General features: G+C 40.7%; 2 protein-coding genes across 2 annotated transcripts in view; both read left to right on the forward strand.

Annotated features, from left to right (window-relative positions):
* The first annotated feature begins 7,207 nt into the window (after window positions 1-7,207).
* LOC142493055 (uncharacterized) lies at window positions 7,208-14,354 on the forward strand. Its single transcript, XM_075596495.1, has 2 exons — window positions 7,208-7,312; window positions 10,903-14,354. Exon 2 carries the CDS (start codon window positions 11,116-11,118, stop codon window positions 14,149-14,151), a length of 3,036 nt encoding a protein of 1,011 aa, XP_075452610.1. The 5' UTR covers window positions 7,208-7,312; window positions 10,903-11,115; the 3' UTR covers window positions 14,152-14,354.
* Window positions 14,355-15,522: 1,168 nt separating this feature from the next.
* LOC142492289 (uncharacterized) overlaps window positions 15,523-18,294 on the forward strand; it is a 37,321-nt gene continuing 34,549 nt past the window's right edge. The window contains exon 1 of the mRNA XM_075594960.1: window positions 15,523-17,134. Coding sequence (XP_075451075.1) covers window positions 15,961-17,134 — 1,174 coding nt within the window. The 5' untranslated portion in view covers window positions 15,523-15,960. The remainder of the gene's footprint in view (window positions 17,135-18,294) is intronic.

The raw sequence follows: 18,294 nt of genomic DNA on the forward strand, positions 1-18,294 counted from the left end.
TTTCTTTTGTAGGTACTCCACCCCATATTGCTGGGCGCTGCAGGAGATGGAGGCGCTGCACCAGTGAAGAGAACGGAGGCACAACCCCAGAAACCTGTCCTGTTTTCCCCATGTCATCGCGGGAGACTCAGGGCCCCCTGTTGCCAGCAGGTACGCACCACATACAGACATGTAGCCTGAACTTGAGACACCCTAGGACACCCTATGTGAGATTGTTGGGGGGGATGGAAACCGGGTTACATATATAATAAAAAACGAATAGTCAATACCGTTCTGTGGCTAACAAAATGCTTTTATTTGTGCGAGCTTTCGAGATACACTGATTTCTTCTTCCGGCGGTGTTACAATGAATGAAGCCAAAAAAGGGTTTTTACTTTAAAACAGTGCATACTGGAATGTGATCTGTGATTGAAGTTTATCCCTTTCCCATGTACAGTATCCGTTTTATGACTTGAGGTGTTAAATGGTCCCTGAATGTAAGTGATGTAAGGGTATGTATGTGTGTGTGTATGTAAATATAACTTTGTAAAGCACCCACAGAGTATACAGCACTTTGCAAAAGGTGTGTATGGAGTGGACATGTATATAGTGGTGTGGGTAGGTGTAGAAATGTAAGAGGGTGTTGAATTACTATAACTGTGTGTAGATACTATGTGGTCCCTATTGGTGTATGGGGATGGAATTACATTGTGTATTTGCATGTGCATCAGACAGCTGTGTGTGCATTCAAATAGCGCAGTATGTATAGACATGGCCTTTAGCACTCATGGAAGGAGAGTTCACTTGTGTCAGTAATGACTCATGAAACTTCGGTATCTGTTTAGGCCACCGCTAAGTGTCCTGAACAGATGCATAAATTTGTATTTATGCAACTTTTGGTGTTTTAAATTACCTTTGTAATTTATCCTGGATCTCCTCTTACCTCTCCCATCGTACCTTCAGTGTCTCTTTTGCTAACACCTCCTCCTCCTCTATTGATCTCTCTGTGGGGGTACCCCAGGGCTCTGTCCTGGGACCCCTTCTCTTTTCTCTCTACACACTCTCTCTAGGTGACCTAATCACATCTTTTGGGTTTAAATATCACCTCTATGCTGATGACACACAAATTTACCTTTCAACCCCTGACCTTTCACCTGCTATACAGACCAAAGTTTCTGAATGCCTCTCTGGAATATCATCCTGGATGGCCATCCGCCAAGTGAAACTTAACATGGCAAAAACAGAGCTCCTTATACTACCTCCCAAACCTGGCCCAACTACATCCTTCCACATTGCTATTGGAAATACGATCATTCACCCAATAGCCCAAGCACGCTGCCTAGGGGTCACACTTGATTCCTCTCTCTCATTCTCCTCTCATATTCAAAACGTTTCTAAAACTTGTCGCTTTTTCCTCCGCAATATCACAAAGATACGCCCTTTCCTCTGTTACTCAACTGCTAAAACTCTGACACAGGCCCTCATTCTCTCACGTCTCGATTACTGCAACCTCCTGCTGTCCGGCCTTCCTACCTCTCACCTGTCTCCCCTACAATCTATCCTAAACACTGCTGCCAGAATCACTCTACTCTTTCCTAAATCTGTCTCCGCATCTCCCCTCCTGAAACCCCTCTCTTTCAATTCTACTGCTCACTTTTAAAGCTTTACATTCTTCTGCCCCTCATTACATCTCAGCCCTAATTTCTCGCTATGCACCATCACGACTCTTGCGTTCTTCTCAAGGATGTCTTCTTTCTACCCCCTTTGTATCTAAAGCTCTCTCCCGCCTTAAACCTTTCTCACTTTCTGCCCCACACCTCTGGAATGCCCTTCCCCTCAATACCCGACTAGCCAGCTCGCTATCCACCTTTAAGACCCACCTTAAGACACATCTGCTTAAAGAAGCATATGAGTAGCACTGGATAATCATGGACACATGACACAAAGCTTGGCCCCCTGCAGACGCACATTTACTAGTATTCCCTCCTACTGTCTCTGTACGTTCTCCCAACCTACCAATTAGATTGTATGCTCCTCGGAGCAGGGACTCCTTCCTTAATGTTACTTTTACAGTATGTCTGAAGCACTTATTCCCATGATCTGTTATTTATATTTGTTATTTATATGACATGTATTACTACTGTGAAGCGCTATGTACATTTTATGGCGCTATACAAATAAAGACATACATACATACATACATTTGTGTATGGCCACCTTCAGATCGTTCATTTTATGCCAGAGTCAGAGAAATGTTCACCGACAGGACTGTCTCTTGTTCCACGTGTGATGCTGTGGCGATGCAGATTCATTCTCTTGTTAAGCACCTGTCCCGTCTCACCTATGTAGTAGCAGCCCCTTGGGCTTTTCATGCACATGATGAGGTACACGACACTGCTGGAGAAACAGGTAAACCTTCCTGTGATTTTGTACTCCAGATTTCTGTGTGGTACAGTATGTGTATTGTGTCCACTGTGTGGAGCATTGCGCAGGTTTTGCATCATACATCCTGGCATGGTCTTGTCCCGCATTTAGTTGTATTGTTGGATACCTTACTTCTCATGCGGGATAAGACCACCCTGTATACTTAGCCAGCGTCAGCAGACTGTGGTCAATCCGATCAAGTAAATTCTCAGCAGAGTAACCCAGTCAGCATCCAAAAGGTGAGGAAGAGCAAGGGGAGGACAGATGACAAGATGACAGTGGTATAGCACTTACAGTAGAATATATATATATATATATTCCCACCCACACCATTTATATCCCTCTCACTCCACACACACCTTGTGTAGAGCACTGTTTATACTGTGGGCTCTCCATTCATTTTTATTCACACTGATACACATACACACTCTTTCTTCACTTGCTTTCAGTTACCCTTTGACACCTCTAGCCATAAAACACATCCACACCGGGGGAAGGACAAGCACAGATAACATTCCAAGAGACACTGTTTTCAAGTTATCCTTGCTTCATTCATTGTAACATCGCCGGAAAAAGAGATCAGTGTATCTCGAAAGCTCGCACAAATAAAAGCATTTCGTTAGCCACCGAACGGTATCATCTATTTATTTTTTGATTATATATATATATATATATATTTATATATTTATATATATTTATATATATGTATATATATTTTCCAAACAAAAAGACTGCGCCTATAAATGGGTATATATATTTAACATAATGGTATACAGGCATACCCCGCATTAACGTACGCAATGGGACCGGAGCATGTATGTAAAGCGAAAATGTACTTAAAGTGAAGCACTACCTATTCCCACTTATCGATGCATGTACTGTACTGCAATCATTATATATGTGCTTAACTGATGTAAATAACGCATCTGTAACAGGCTCTATAGTCTCCCTGCTTGCGCACAGCTTCGGTACAGGTAGGGAGCTGGTATTGCTGTTCAGGACGTGATGACAGGCGCATGCGTGAGCTGCCGTTTGCCTATTGGGCGATATGTACTTTCTCGCGAGTGTACTTAAAGTGAGTGTACTTAAAGCGGGGTATGCCTGTACGTATAAATGAATGAACCTATATTGCCCTTGCTGATATGGGCTATATTGTAATACGTGAATTACCAATGTAATTATAAATTATATATAGCAAAGAATTAAATAGAATATATGTACAGTATATTGTCAAAATATATGTGTGTATTTCAATATGATGTCAGTGTGTTTAGTGACCAATTACATTTGGCTATATAATGTGTATGTGACAGAAATATTGGGAATAGTAAGTATACTGGGGATATACAAATGAATAAACAACAATAAAAAGATACATAAACCATATATGAATAAAGTCCAACAGATACATAGATCAGTAGTAAGATGATACTCTAATCAGGATACTGGCAGCCTTCCACATGGAACCAACAAATTCCCAGCAGATCTGTAAAAAAAAAAAAAAAAGAAAGCGCCCGATCCTAGTGCAATAAGTCTAAAAAATGGCATTTAATATCCCATAAAAAATCCAACAAATTCGAACTCACAAACAACAGAAATAAAATAGCATTGTATGAAATATACTCATGCACCAACTGGAACTCAGCTACGTTGCTCATACATTGTCTCCACCGCATGCAGTTGCAAGGCTCCTCTGGGTCTCCGTCCAGCAAGAACTCAGGGAAAAGCACCATCAATCCTGGTGTCCTCCGGAATCAAATCTGCTGCACAATGGGTTCCGGGAAAGGCTGTGCACTCCGTGGATGCGTGTATGATAGCCGATAATGTCTATGAGTCCAGGATGCTGAAGGTATAGTATACCACACTAGCAACGCGACATACACCCTATGCGTTTCTTCACGTAATCACGACGGATGTGAGTGACTGGGGGGGGGAGGAGGAGGAAAGGCAGGAAAGGCATGAGATCCATGCAGGCTGCTCCCAGCCTCCCCCTGCACCCACCGCCAGGACAGGCAAATGTACAACTCCCCCCAGAACCCCCACTTCCTTCTCCTATCACCCAGGGCAGAAGGGGACAGGACACCGCGCAGCCACTAGCAGACAGAGGAGACAGGAGCAGGAAGGCAGACACACACACTCACCGTGTGCTCTGCACAAAGCAGAAGCACCACCCCCGGCTTCCTCTGACCGGCAGCCAATCCCCTGCGGCCGTGGCCGGCATTAAGGAGGGATGTGGGGAGGGATAATCGGAGGGATGGTGGGGAGGGATAATCGGAGGGATGGTGGGCAGGGATAATTGGAGGGATGGTAGCAGCGCCCCCCTAGGCAAGCCACGGCGCACCATGGTGCTGCGGCGCACAGATTGGGAACCACTGGGGTACAACATTGCTATCCCTGCACAATTGTTGAATGGACACCATGTCAACTTCATACATGTATACCAAGCCTGACCTTAGTTATGCATTTTTAATATTTTCTGCAATTAATGCTGGAACAGATAAGAGGGTGACTTTATCAGAAATATATGGATATTTAATTTCGATCTATGATTTTTTTTTCAAAATTTCACCAAAATTTAGTGGGTGGAGGCAAACCTTAACTAATGATGATTGCTTTTTTTGCGCTGCCTTCCTCCCAAAGGAGAAAGGTTGGGTTTAATCCATGTAAGATTTGTCTGTCCTGACCCAGCAATGTACCAGCACCGGCTTACAATACGGCTCTGACCGTCAGTGAAAACCTGGCAAACCACAATGTTATGGATTACAGGTATTTTCTGGCATATAACGCATAATGAATACAGGTCACAGGTACTTATATAGTAGTATCATAGTAAGGCCTAGTATAGCTTAGAGTATATTGTTAAAATCCTGGTTTTTCTTGTCTTAGAAATAATAGCTTGTTTTGCTCAGAAGTGGCAGGATATTAGGACAGGTTACAAAGACATAAAAGGGGAACTTATAACGGTAAACACGCCGTGGTTTGAACAGTAACTTATGAAATCCAAGGTTACTAAATACAAGTCCTAAGATCGTAAACATCATACGTCACAAACCACAGAGTATGGACACATGACACGTGACACACGTACGCAGTAACTAATACACTCTATATTAGGTTGGCCCGACTCCATGTTAGATGAGAGAGAGAGAGAGAGAGAGAAAGAGAACCGAACTTAAGTGTGAAGTCACACAGATGAGACTGGGACTGGCTGACCTGACCTGACATAATATCTTTTGGTTTGTGAGTATTGACAATGCATATCTAGTTATAATCTCTGCATAGTTAGGAATGGATTGGTAACATACTGTAACTGTTAGCCATTGGCTTATAAGAAGCTTGTTCTGATATTTCTGATATTTCTGAATATTGTTGTAATACAATAAAGGATAAACCTTTTCTTATACAAACTCTGAGTACCCTTTCTTTATAAATAATAATCTCACGATACCCTCCATATATCATAATATGTGAGGGTGTGGCCGAGGCTTTTTCAAGTGCAACATTCTTGGTTTGTGTTCTCTGCTTAGAGCAGGATATAACTCACCATAAGGCGACACTTGATAAAGAGAGGTAGGTGATTTGAACCCAGATTATGGCGCTCCAACGTGGTTAATTACTCATGAGTTGTATAATAAATCTGACGTTACCCATTTAATCTTGAAAGTACACGTGTATGCTATTTCCTCTTTATAAAAGAGAAGGTACAATTTTCATTATATATATATATAGTATATCATGGCTGTTACGGATTTTGCACGAGTTGCAGATCTGAATGTTTTAATGAGGAATCAGTATCAGAGAAATCTGATTGACGGTGAAACTCTGGCATTTGAAATTCAATTTGGCCCGTGGGGACCTGGGGCAAGATACTGCTATCTAACAATAGACACCACAACTGATCCAAACACATATCAGTACGTACAACAGGCATATGATCCGTTAATACACACGATCATTAATTTGACACATAATGCAGCGACTGTCATTTTGGGACAACAGCCTGTGATTGCTACAGGCGTGGACAGACATGGTCCTATTAATTCTGGTGCGAAATATGGGGAGAATCGCACACACTTATTTACACCAGTTACATTACTTGAGTTAACACCAGCAGCACGCGACGTTCTGACAGAGCGCGGAAATGCAACTGCAGAAATCACGCTGCTAAGAGAAATTGTTAATGCCCTCTTCGCAATTAGAGGAGCTGCTCCAGCATTAATTGATGTACCAGCTCGGGTACAAGTTTGTATTCCCATGGCGAACATTAAGGCTACTATTGGAAAGTTGCCAACTAATCCAAAAGACATTGCATTGTGGCTTAATGAGAGAACGCATTGTTTAGATGGGGTATATCCTACACCGACCGCAAATCAGAAACTTGCTTTGGTGAATTCCCTGCTACCAGCGGGTTTGTCAATCACATTAGCTGAAGCACGAGACTGGGATTCAGTCATCAGCAATGTGTATGAGAAAACCCATGGAAAAGTTACGATCTCATCACTGGCAGATACGCTAGGACAAGTTAATAAGACTAGTGGGATTGTAGCAGCTTATATTCTAGGGTTACGCTTTACACAAGGCAACCATGAGATTGTGTGGGGTTGTCTGAAGGCTTTGATTAAGGGACAGGGTTTGCTGTTAGACCTTGAAAGACAAATTCAAGGTGTACCAGTGGAACAAAAACCAATTATGGTTCCTGAGATTCTGAAAAATACTTACACTCTTGTCGGCAGATCGCTCACTGGTGATCCGATTGGATTAACTAAGCCACAAGCCAGTGACAGGAAACCTGAGAGATCGAACGCAGAAAAGAGGGGAAATTTTCTTGTCCAAGAGAGAAAGTGGAGACCTCCGTTCACCCAATATCAGACTCCAGTTTATCCTAGAGACGAGCAGTGGGACAGAAGAGGTAATTTTCAAAGAGATAATAGAAGTTTTCAGACTCCTACACAAAGACAAAACACTCCTACACCACAGACTACACAACAAAATACACGCTTTGAACAGCAAGCTCGTAATGAGGGTGCAGTGTCCAGATATAATCTGAGACAATACATTAAAACTCCTGACAGATATGGGCAAGGCAAGGCTAGCGAAATTAAATTTCGTGACAAGCGTACAGGTTTTGCTACGCAGACTTCAGGATTAACGAACAGCCAACGTGAGGTTAAACAGGCTGCAGCAGCGACGACACCGGCGAGCACAGAGAAATTTGTTGGGAAGATAACTCACCTCCCTACAGACTTCCTCTTTGAGGAATGACAAACTTAACGTTAAACATTCACTACAAGGGAAAAGATTACACTGGCCTATTAGATACACAAGCCGACATATCCCTTGTAAGAACTGATATTTTAATAGATGAAAATTATGTACACGACATCACGATACAAACAATTGAGGGAAATGGCACTTATCCTTCATATTATTTAGACTTAAAAATTAATGACAGGCGAGTTTCTATTGAATTAGTTGAACATGACAGATTAGGTTGTGACTTTCTTATAGCATACAAAGATGTGGCTTCCTTCTTTACAATAAAAGAGGAAGTTACAGAAAACCGCAAGCATACGGAATTGACTGTGAAATTTGACTTGGAAAAAATTATCACAGATCAATGCAATGAAAGTGCTTTTAATGATAAAACAAAATTGTATAATTGGTTAATGACACACAAATATATTTTTCAACAGTGGGAAAATCAGGTCGGATTTAGAAAACAAATCGTACACAATATTAATACATGTTCTACACTTCCAAAGAAACAGGCACAATATAAAATTAATCATGCCGCCTTACCAAGCATACAAATTGTAATCAATGATTTACTTAAACAAGGAGTACTGCTTGAACAGTATAGCCAAATGAATACTGCAGTATATCCAGTGCCTAAAAAAGATGGTTCATGGCGAATGGTGTTAGATTATAGGGAAGTGAACAGAGTCACACCTTCAGTGGCAGCACAGAACACACATTCACCTTCAATCTTAAGCGGATTACAGCGTAAACGCTTTAAAACTACGTATGACTTAAGCAATGGGTATTTTAGCCACCCAATCACGCCTGAGAGTTATTGGCTAACCGCATTTACCTGGCAAGGTAAACAATTGGTTTTTACACGCTTACCACAAGGTTTTGTAAATAGTCCAGCTTTATTCACTGCAGACGTAGTCTCACTATTGTCTAAGTTTGCCAATACAGAAATTTATGTTGATGACGTTTATTTATCACATGACACAGAAGAAGAGCATTTTAAAGCTATGACAGAAGTGTTAATTACATTGACAGAAGCAGGTTACCTTGTTTCCCTAAAGAAATCTCAGCTTGCAAGAGAAACTGTGACATTTTTAGGCTTTGAAATAGCTGAAAATGGCAGAGGCCTCTCTACTAATTACAGAGAAAAAGTTTCCAACATCAGTGTTCCTAAATCACTAAAACAGTTAAGAAGCATTATTGGGTTACTGAATTTTTCAATGACGTTTATCCCAGATTTTAATGTACTGATTGAACCATTACATCACGCAACATCACGCGAGATTAAGTCAGAGCAGACTAGACCGAAAACACCTTTTAAATGGTTAACAGTTGAGGATGAGGCATTGCGAAAGTTATTAGCAGCAGTTAATGATGCTTCCTACTTAGCGCAGCGCGACCCGACAAAACCATTGTCAGCTTATGTCAACATTTCACCTCTAGCTGCATACATTAGAATTTACAATGCTATGGAGACAGTACCAATTACATTATTATCTTATGTATTTACAAACACAGAGAAGAGATATTTGTCGCTTGAAAAACTATTATCAGCGATTACACTCACAGTGCTAAAATCACGTGATTTGGCACAGGGACAGGATATCTATATATACACTTCAGTAGCTTCACTAGCAACATTGCAGAAACAGACCATTCCGGATAGGAAGGCGTTAAGAAGTCGCTGGTTAAAATGGTATACCATTATAGAAGATCCCCAAATACATTTTGTGCATGATAAAACTTTAACTACATTAGATGACCTCCCATCACCCTTTGAAGGGGTAACATGGGAAAATCAAACACACCCAAATGATTTTTACACATGCATTTTCTACACAGATGGTTCAGCTGTAGACTCCAGCAAAGAAGGAGTGAATAAATCTGCAGGTTCAGGAATTGCAAAATATGATGCACATATGAATTTGTTGCATAGTTGGCAATTACCTGTAGGAGACCACTCTGCACAGTTTGCAGAGATTCATGCATTAGCTTTTGCTATGAAAGAAGCACTTACAGTTAAGGGACATGTACTTATAGTTACAGATTCCGCTTATTTAGCACGTTCAGCATTGCAGGACCTACCATATTGGAGATCAAATGGATTTTTAAATGCCAAAAGGAAACCACTAACGCATATAGCTAAGTGGAAGGCCATTGCGGCCTATCTTGATCAAAAGCCTGATATTGAAATTGTACACGAGCCAGCGCACAGAACGCTTGGTTCATCGGTTCATACTATGGGTAACCAGTTTGCAGATAGTCTCGCGCAAACTGTAAGTCAGAAATTTGCCGTTAACAAAGTGTTAACAAGGGCACAGTCAAAGTCAGCCAGTCTCGATGCAGAGTTGTATGCTTGTCTGGATACCACCAGGCCTAATCCACCTGGGTATCCTAAGAAATACTCATTTAAACAAGTCGACAATAATTGCATGGTTGTAATTGATGCTAATGAATTCATTGTTCCCCCTGTAGCAAGCAGAATGCAGATCGCTACGCAAGCACACGACAGTGTGGGACACCCTCACCTAGGGAGAGAAAATGTTTTGTTGACACTGAAACACAAATACTGGTGGCCGAACATGAGGAAAACAGTTAAGACAGTTCTAAGCAACTGTAAACCATGTCGGTTGGTGAACGCTCCTAATCATCAGACCCCACCATTTATTATTAATGCAATACCGAACAAACCGTTTGATTTAATATACTTGGACCATATTGGACCTTTGCCAGCATCACATTCCTACAAACATGTTTTGGTTTGTGTTGATGCTTGTACAAGGTTTACGTGGTTATACCCCGTTCGTAGTACGACATCTAGCTCTACGCTTAATTGTCTCAACACCTTAGTAAGTGTGGCTAAGCCCAAGGCCTTTCATTCCGATGGTGGACCTGCTTTCACAGCAGCAGAAACCAAGGAATGGGCCGCAACATTAGGTGTTGATTGGGCCTTCAGCTCACCGTGGCACCCGGAAAGCGCTGGGATCGCTGAGCGTAGAAATTACGAGGTAAAACGACTTTTAACCAAAATGCTATCTAATCGTCCTACACAGTGGTATCCACTCTTAGTTACGGTTCAAATTGGCTTAAATAATATTCCTAACTCAGTAACTGGTAAAACACCCCATGAACTATTATATGGTACTCCTATGAATACACCGTTTACTAATGATTCTATTTCTGTCCCAGGGAGACTTGAACAAATATTAATTTTACAGGAATTGAGGGATTCTTTTTCCCATACAGCCCACACACCACGTAATCCTGCAGCTTGGACGCCGCAGATTGGACATTCGGTCCAGGAGAGGGTTGCTAAGGTAAAGCCGTTGCGGCCTAAGTGGAAGAAACCTACCACGATACTTAAAAAGATAAATGAAAGAACCTTTATCATCCAAGATACAAAAGGAAAAGAAAGAAAAGTGAGTATCGATAATCTTAAGCCTACAGCACATTGCAGTAATGTCACTGTTCAAGATGGAGGAGACACCGTATCTGCGACAGACTTCGATCGAGCTGCAGCCTCTCGAAGCACAGATTGCAAGACAACAGGATGTGGAAAATATTCACGCAGGTGAGGTCCTACAAGCTGAAGCTGACTTCCCTGACAGTGACCAAAGACATATATATGTGTTACCTGCCATACCGGATCAACGCAACATTTACCAGAAGGCCTATCAAACAGTGGCTAAGGTGATCACAAAGAAAAGACTGTTAAAGACTATTTTGTGTCTCTCAATCTGTTTTGCTTTTCTAGCAATATCGGCCAGCGTTATTTTCAGGTTACAATGGCATTTTGTGACTCAGCAAGAAGGAGAGATCATCGACTGGAAACGTGCAGCAGCACACGGTATTACCACACCAGACTCCGGCATCGTGAAACGAGGACTACATTACGATTTGAAACCGGTGGACATACAGTCGGTGGGTATACCTCAAGGTGTGTATTGGAAGCCGTTTCCTAAACCTATCATCCAGAAACGAAAGACTTTGGGGATTTCACAGGTTGTGCTGTTTGATTCTACTGTGCTAGCTAAAGAAGCTGGTATAACTACGCCAGAAGGAAGGAAGCTGGTGACACAACATCTGAATGCACAGATGCAACAGCTGCAATCTACAAGCCTGAAATATGATTTACCCCTTCATGACCATTGGAAGCAGCAAAGCTACCGTGAACAACGTTGTCATGCTGAATTTGGACATTGTTATTTCATTGACTTTCAAGGAACACGTAAATGGCCAACGAAGGAGCTGAAAGCTGATCATTGCCCTCGGCCTGGTGTGACCATGGACAATATAAGGTATAAGCAATTCCCTATTTTCTATCTGAATACAGGTCAAATTACTCAGAACGGATTCGTTCCCAATGGACAGACTGATCCAAGAGTGGCATTCTGGGAAGGTGCTGAAGAAGAAGAGTACAGAATACCTGGGGGGGTAAGACCGTATATATCTGCTGTTTTTTGTACTGACAGTATTTACTCAGGATGGTGGAACTCATCAATAACCGCTGAGGACCTGTTACACAAACTTCAAGATGTGATGGAAGATGCTAAAACTGGACAGCTAAAGACAGCAGCACTTCCGAAAGAATGGAATACAAAAGGTGATGGTATGTTGTTTCGTGAACCTACAGCATGGGACACTTGCACTCAACCACGCTTTGCTACATTTACCAATACGACATACTACAGCCATTCATGTAAAGGTTTCAAGAATGCGTGTGGTATCACATTGGAGAAATTGATTAATGAAGGAATCTGTGATAAGGACACTACAGTATTCAAGTACGGTTGTAAACCGTGTTCCTTTTATTACAATCTCACGCAAGGCTATTTTAACTGGCAACCGAAAATGATTGATCAAGGATTTTTACATTTTTCTGGGTTACGAGGTTTTTGGTGTGTGGAGCGAATAGTGATTATGAAACCTAATTACAAAGTCTACTCCCTGTTCCAGAAATGTCTCAATGATAGTTTGCATATGAATGTTGACACGGTAATCAGGGCAATGAGCGATTTGATGAATGTTCAAATAGCTCCAGATGATAAACCCTGTGAGTATGACACGTGCACCACACGTAATATTGTTAACATGCCCTACTCAGAGGCAATGTGGGGTACGAATGCAACGATTAATGCCATAGTGTATTATGAAAATGACACAGAGTTCATGAATGAATGTAAAGTTTCAAGTAAAACATCTGCAAGAAAATTGCTTACTAACGATGATATTCTTATAACCACAGGACACCTGCTGAGTGGTTCTGTTTCTGTTATAAGTCAAATCTCTGACTCAAATGATGAAGAATTAAGGAGAGGTATTTTGTTGTTAAGAGATCACATGATAAAATTTGCTTCCTACACAATTTCAGATATAACAGTGTTATCTGAAGAAATTAAAGCTTTGGTTATTCTTAATCACATTACTTCTATCAGGTTAACATTGCAAAGTAAAAAGGTTGACATATCACTTTTAAATCTCACTTTGATCACACAGACTCTCAATTTAAGTCCAAAAGAATCTGAAATCCTGGCATATGTTTCACAAACCACAGTTTATGACATACGAGAAAGAAACCACAGACGGGTTCATAACCCTGATGACTCATTATGGGAAGTTTTTATATACTATGAATTATTTATTCCAGGAGATGTGTATACAACAAATTGGGAACTGCTTAATTTTGGACACATAATACACACAGGTTCTTATTTCGCAAGGATGCAGGTTGCGCAACCATTTCAATACATGTCTGTGAAATGTGATCGTAAATTTTTCATCAGCACTATAAGATGTGTTGATAGAGGTTACTTGATTTGTGATGACATTATACAGCACATGCCTTGCAATGATCAAATGCAAGGTAGCAACTGCCCGATAACTGTAATGCCTATTCAAACCCCTTTTACATTAATTCACAGCCTAGATAATGGGAGTTACATAGTGTTATCTACAGAAAAGGATTGCGATATTCCTCCTTTTCAGGCATCACTTGTCACGGTTAATGGGAGTATACAGTGTTATGGTACTACACTTATTCCACCTCTGTTACATCAGAAATTCACATCTGGAGTACATTTCCAGGTACCAGCTATCACACTGATCCTTCCTCACATGACAGCCTATTTGGCACATTTAAAGAAGATGAAGGTTACTATAGAGTTCACACATGATATAGTACATACCCTTTTACAGAGAGTTCACAGTGAATTACTACGTGTTGATTTGCACCCAGGTGATTTTCCCCAGTGGTTAACTACACTGGGTGAGTCATTGAAAACTTTTTGGCCAATGACAGGTAATTTTTTGACAAAGATAGGCACTAGCCTACAATCTACTGGTAAAAGTATCTTTAGTGGACTGGGAAATGCGTTTGGAATCCTAGGTTATTTAAAACCAATATTGTTTTTTATTTTAGGGATAATAATCCTTGTTATTTTGCTTCGTATTTTCTCATTTCTTCCGAAGATGAAGATGAAGAGGCGTTCAGCTTAATCACATTTTGCTTTATAGCATATATTCTTATATTTTTACCTAGATACTAATATACTGTTTTAAGCACACAGGTCAAATCTAACCTGCTGCAGTATGCTTTGTTGCAAGGACACAGACGAAAAGAAAGATGCTTCACAAATCTTGCGTCTACCACGTTCCTATCAGACCTCCATGAGGATGTACTTAGATGAACTGGTTTTGCCAAATCGGAAACCCCGCAAAGTGCATGCAGTTCACGATACGATGAGAGACTTTATGTATCAGGACTCTCTTGCTTCCTCTGGACCGTTTTCTGTTTTAACACCTAATGGGACATTGCTACCGCGTAGCTTGCTAATGTTATGTAATTTTTGGCAAGTGAAATCTTTGCTGTCTCTTGGTGATCAACCCAACTTCAAGTGTAGAGACATTCACCGTCAAATATTTCAAATGTCTTTTTATACAATTGAAGAAGGTCATATCAGTATTGTCAGCCACGGGTCATATAATTGTACCACTTTGCTTGCATGTTCAGGTAATAAACATCAACATTGTTTTGGTGCCCGTTGGAATACTACGCTCTTGAGTGTGTATGAAAGCCAACATCAACCCGCTTTACAATTGGGTGATTTTTACAAATTGATACCTTCCCATCGTGGAATAACTTGTGCACATATGCGCAGTTGTGGGTGTTTTGGCGATCAGTCACATACTCCTATGAGTTCAAGCTCATCAACATCAGAGAGCTGTGACACTGTCTTCCAATAGTACACATAATGAATATTTTCTGCTTTGATAGTTTTTCCTGCATTTGCAAAAATATGATAATTATGTGTAGGAGAGGGTGTTATGGATTACAGGTATTTTCTGGCATATAACGCATAATGAATACAGGTCACAGGTACTTATATACATAGTATCATAGTAAGGCCTAGTATAGCTTAGAGTATATTGTTAAAATCCTGGTTTTTCTTGTCTTAGAAATAATAGCTTGTTTTGCTCAGAAGTGGCAGGATATTAGGACAGGTTACAAAGACATAAAAGGGGAACTTATAACGGTAAACACGCCGTGGTTTGAACAGTAACTTATGAAATCCAAGGTTACTAAATACAAGTCCTAAGATCGTAAACATCATACGTCACAAACCACAGAGTATGGACACATGACACGTGACACACGTACGCAGTAACTAATACACTCTATATTAGGTTGGCCCGACTCCATGTTAGATGAGAGAGAGAGAGAGAGAGAGAAAGAGAACCGAACTTAAGTGTGAAGTCACACAGATGAGACTGGGACTGGCTGACCTGACCTGACATAATATCTTTTGGTTTGTGAGTAATGACAATGCATATCTAGTTATAATCTCTGCATAGTTAGGAATGGATTGGTAACATACTGTAACTGTTAGCCATTGGCTTATAAGAAGCTTGTTCTGATATTTCTGATATTTCTGAATATTGTTGTAATACAATAAAGGATAAACCTTTTCTTATACAAACTCTGAGTACCCTTTCTTTATAAATAATAATCTCACGATACCCTCCATATATCATAATATGTGAGGGTGTGGCCGAGGCTTTTTCAAGTGCAACATTCTTGGTTTGTGTTCTCTGCTTAGAGCAGGATATAACTCACCATAAGGCGACACTTGATAAAGAGAGGTAGGTGATTTGAACCCAGATTATGGCGCTCCAACGTGGTTAATTACTCATGAGTTGTATAATAAATCTGACGTTACCCATTTAATCTTGAAAGTACACGTGTATGCTATTTCCTCTTTATAAAAGAGAAGGTACAATTTTCATTATATATATATATAGTATATCATGGCTGTTACGGATTTTGCACGAGTTGCAGATCTGAATGTTTTAATGAGGAATCAGTATCAGAGAAATCTGATTGACGGTGAAACTCTGGCATTTGAAATTCAATTTGGCCCGTGGGGACCTGGGGCAAGATACTGCTATCTAACAATAGACACCACAACTGATCCAAACACATATCAGTACGTACAACAGGCATATGATCCGTTAATACACACGATCATTAATTTGACACATAATGCAGCGACTGTCATTTTGGGACAACAGCCTGTGATTGCTACAGGCGTGGACAGACATGGTCCTATTAATTCTGGTGCGAAATATGGGGAGAATCGCACACACTTATTTACACCAGTTACATTACTTGAGTTAACACCAGCAGCACGCGACGTTCTGACAGAGCGCGGAAATGCAACTGCAGAAATCACGCTGCTAAGAGAAATTGTTAATGCCCTCTTCGCAATTAGAGGAGCTGCTCCAGCGTTAATTGATGTACCAGCTCGGGTACAAGTTTGTATTCCCATGGCGAACATTAAGGCTACTATTGGAAAGTTGCCAACTAATCCAAAAGACATTGCATTGTGGCTTAATGAGAGAACGCATTGTTTAGATGGGGTATATCCTACACCGACCGCAAATCAGAAACTTGCTTTGGTGAATTCCCTGCTACCAGCGGGTTTGTCAATCACATTAGCTGAAGCACGAGACTGGGATTCAGTCATCAGCAATGTGTATGAGAAAACCCATGGAAAAGTTACGATCTCATCACTGGCAGATACGCTAGGACAAGTTAATAAGACTAGTGGGATTGTAGCAGCTTATATTCTAGGGTTACGCTTTACACAAGGCAACCATGAGATTGTGTGGGGTTGTCTGAAGGCTTTGATTAAGGGACAGGGTTTGCTGTTAGACCTTGAAAGACAAATTCAAGGTGTACCAGTGGAACAAAAACCAATTATGGTTCCTGAGATTCTGAAAAATACTTACACTCTTGTCGGCAGATCGCTCACTGGTGATCCGATTGGATTAACTAAGCCACAAGCCAGTGACAGGAAACCTGAGAGATCGAACGCAGAAAAGAGGGGAAATTTTCTTGTCCAAGAGAGAAAGTGGAGACCTCCGTTCACCCAATATCAGACTCCAGTTTATCCTAGAGACGAGCAGTGGGACAGAAGAGGTAATTTTCAAAGAGATAATAGAAGTTTTCAGACTCCTACACAAAGACAAAACACTCCTACACCACAGACTACACAACAAAATACACGCTTTGAACAGCAAGCTCGTAATGAGGGTGCAGTGTCCAGATATAATCTGAGACAATACATTAAAACTCCTGACAGATATGGGCAAGGCAAGGCTAGCGAAATTAAATTTCGTGACAAGCGTACAGGTTTTGCTACGCAGACTTCAGGATTAACGAACAGCCAACGTGAGGTTAAACAGGCTGCAGCAGCGACGACACCGGCGAGCACAGAGAAATTTGTTGGGAAGATAACTCACCTCCCTACAGACTTCCTCTTTGAGGAATGACAAACTTAACGTTAAACATTCACTACAAGGGAAAAGATTACACTGGCCTATTAGATACACAAGCCGACATATCCCTTGTAAGAACTGATATTTTAATAGATGAAAATTATGTACACGACATCACGATACAAACAATTGAGGGAAATGGCACTTATCCTTCATATTATTTAGACTTAAAAATTAATGACAGGCGAGTTTCTATTGAATTAGTTGAACATGACAGATTAGGTTGTGACTTTCTTATAGCATACAAAGATGTGGCTTCCTTCTTTACAATAAAAGAGGAAGTTACAGAAAACCGCAAGCATACGGAATTGACTGTGAAATTTGACTTGGAAAAAATTATCACAGATCAATGCAATGAAAGTGCTTTTAATGATAAAACAAAATTGTATAATTGGTTAATGACACACAAATATATTTTTCAACAGTGGGAAAATCAGGTCGGATTTAGAAAACAAATCGTACACAATATTAATACATGTTCTACACTTCCAAAGAAACAGGCACAATATAAAATTAATCATGCCGCCTTACCAAGCATACAAATTGTAATCAATGATTTACTTAAACAAGGAGTACTGCTTGAACAGTATAGCCAAATGAATACTGCAGTATATCCAGTGCCTAAAAAAGATGGTTCATGGCGAATGGTGTTAGATTATAGGGAAGTGAACAGAGTCACACCTTCAGTGGCAGCACAGAACACACATTCACCTTCAATCTTAAGCGGATTACAGCGTAAACGCTTTAAAACTACGTATGACTTAAGCAATGGGTATTTTAGCCACCCAATCACGCCTGAGA

Source organism: Ascaphus truei, chromosome 4 (assembly GCF_040206685.1).
Source record: "Ascaphus truei isolate aAscTru1 chromosome 4, aAscTru1.hap1, whole genome shotgun sequence".
Classification (NCBI taxonomy): Eukaryota; Metazoa; Chordata; class Amphibia; order Anura; family Ascaphidae; genus Ascaphus; species Ascaphus truei.

Bases quoted from the DNA above. Each gene is read 5' to 3' on its own strand.
- LOC142493055 (XM_075596495.1), top strand. From the start codon at position 11,116: ATGTCACTGTTCAAGATGGAGGAGACACCGTATCTGCGACAGACTTCG.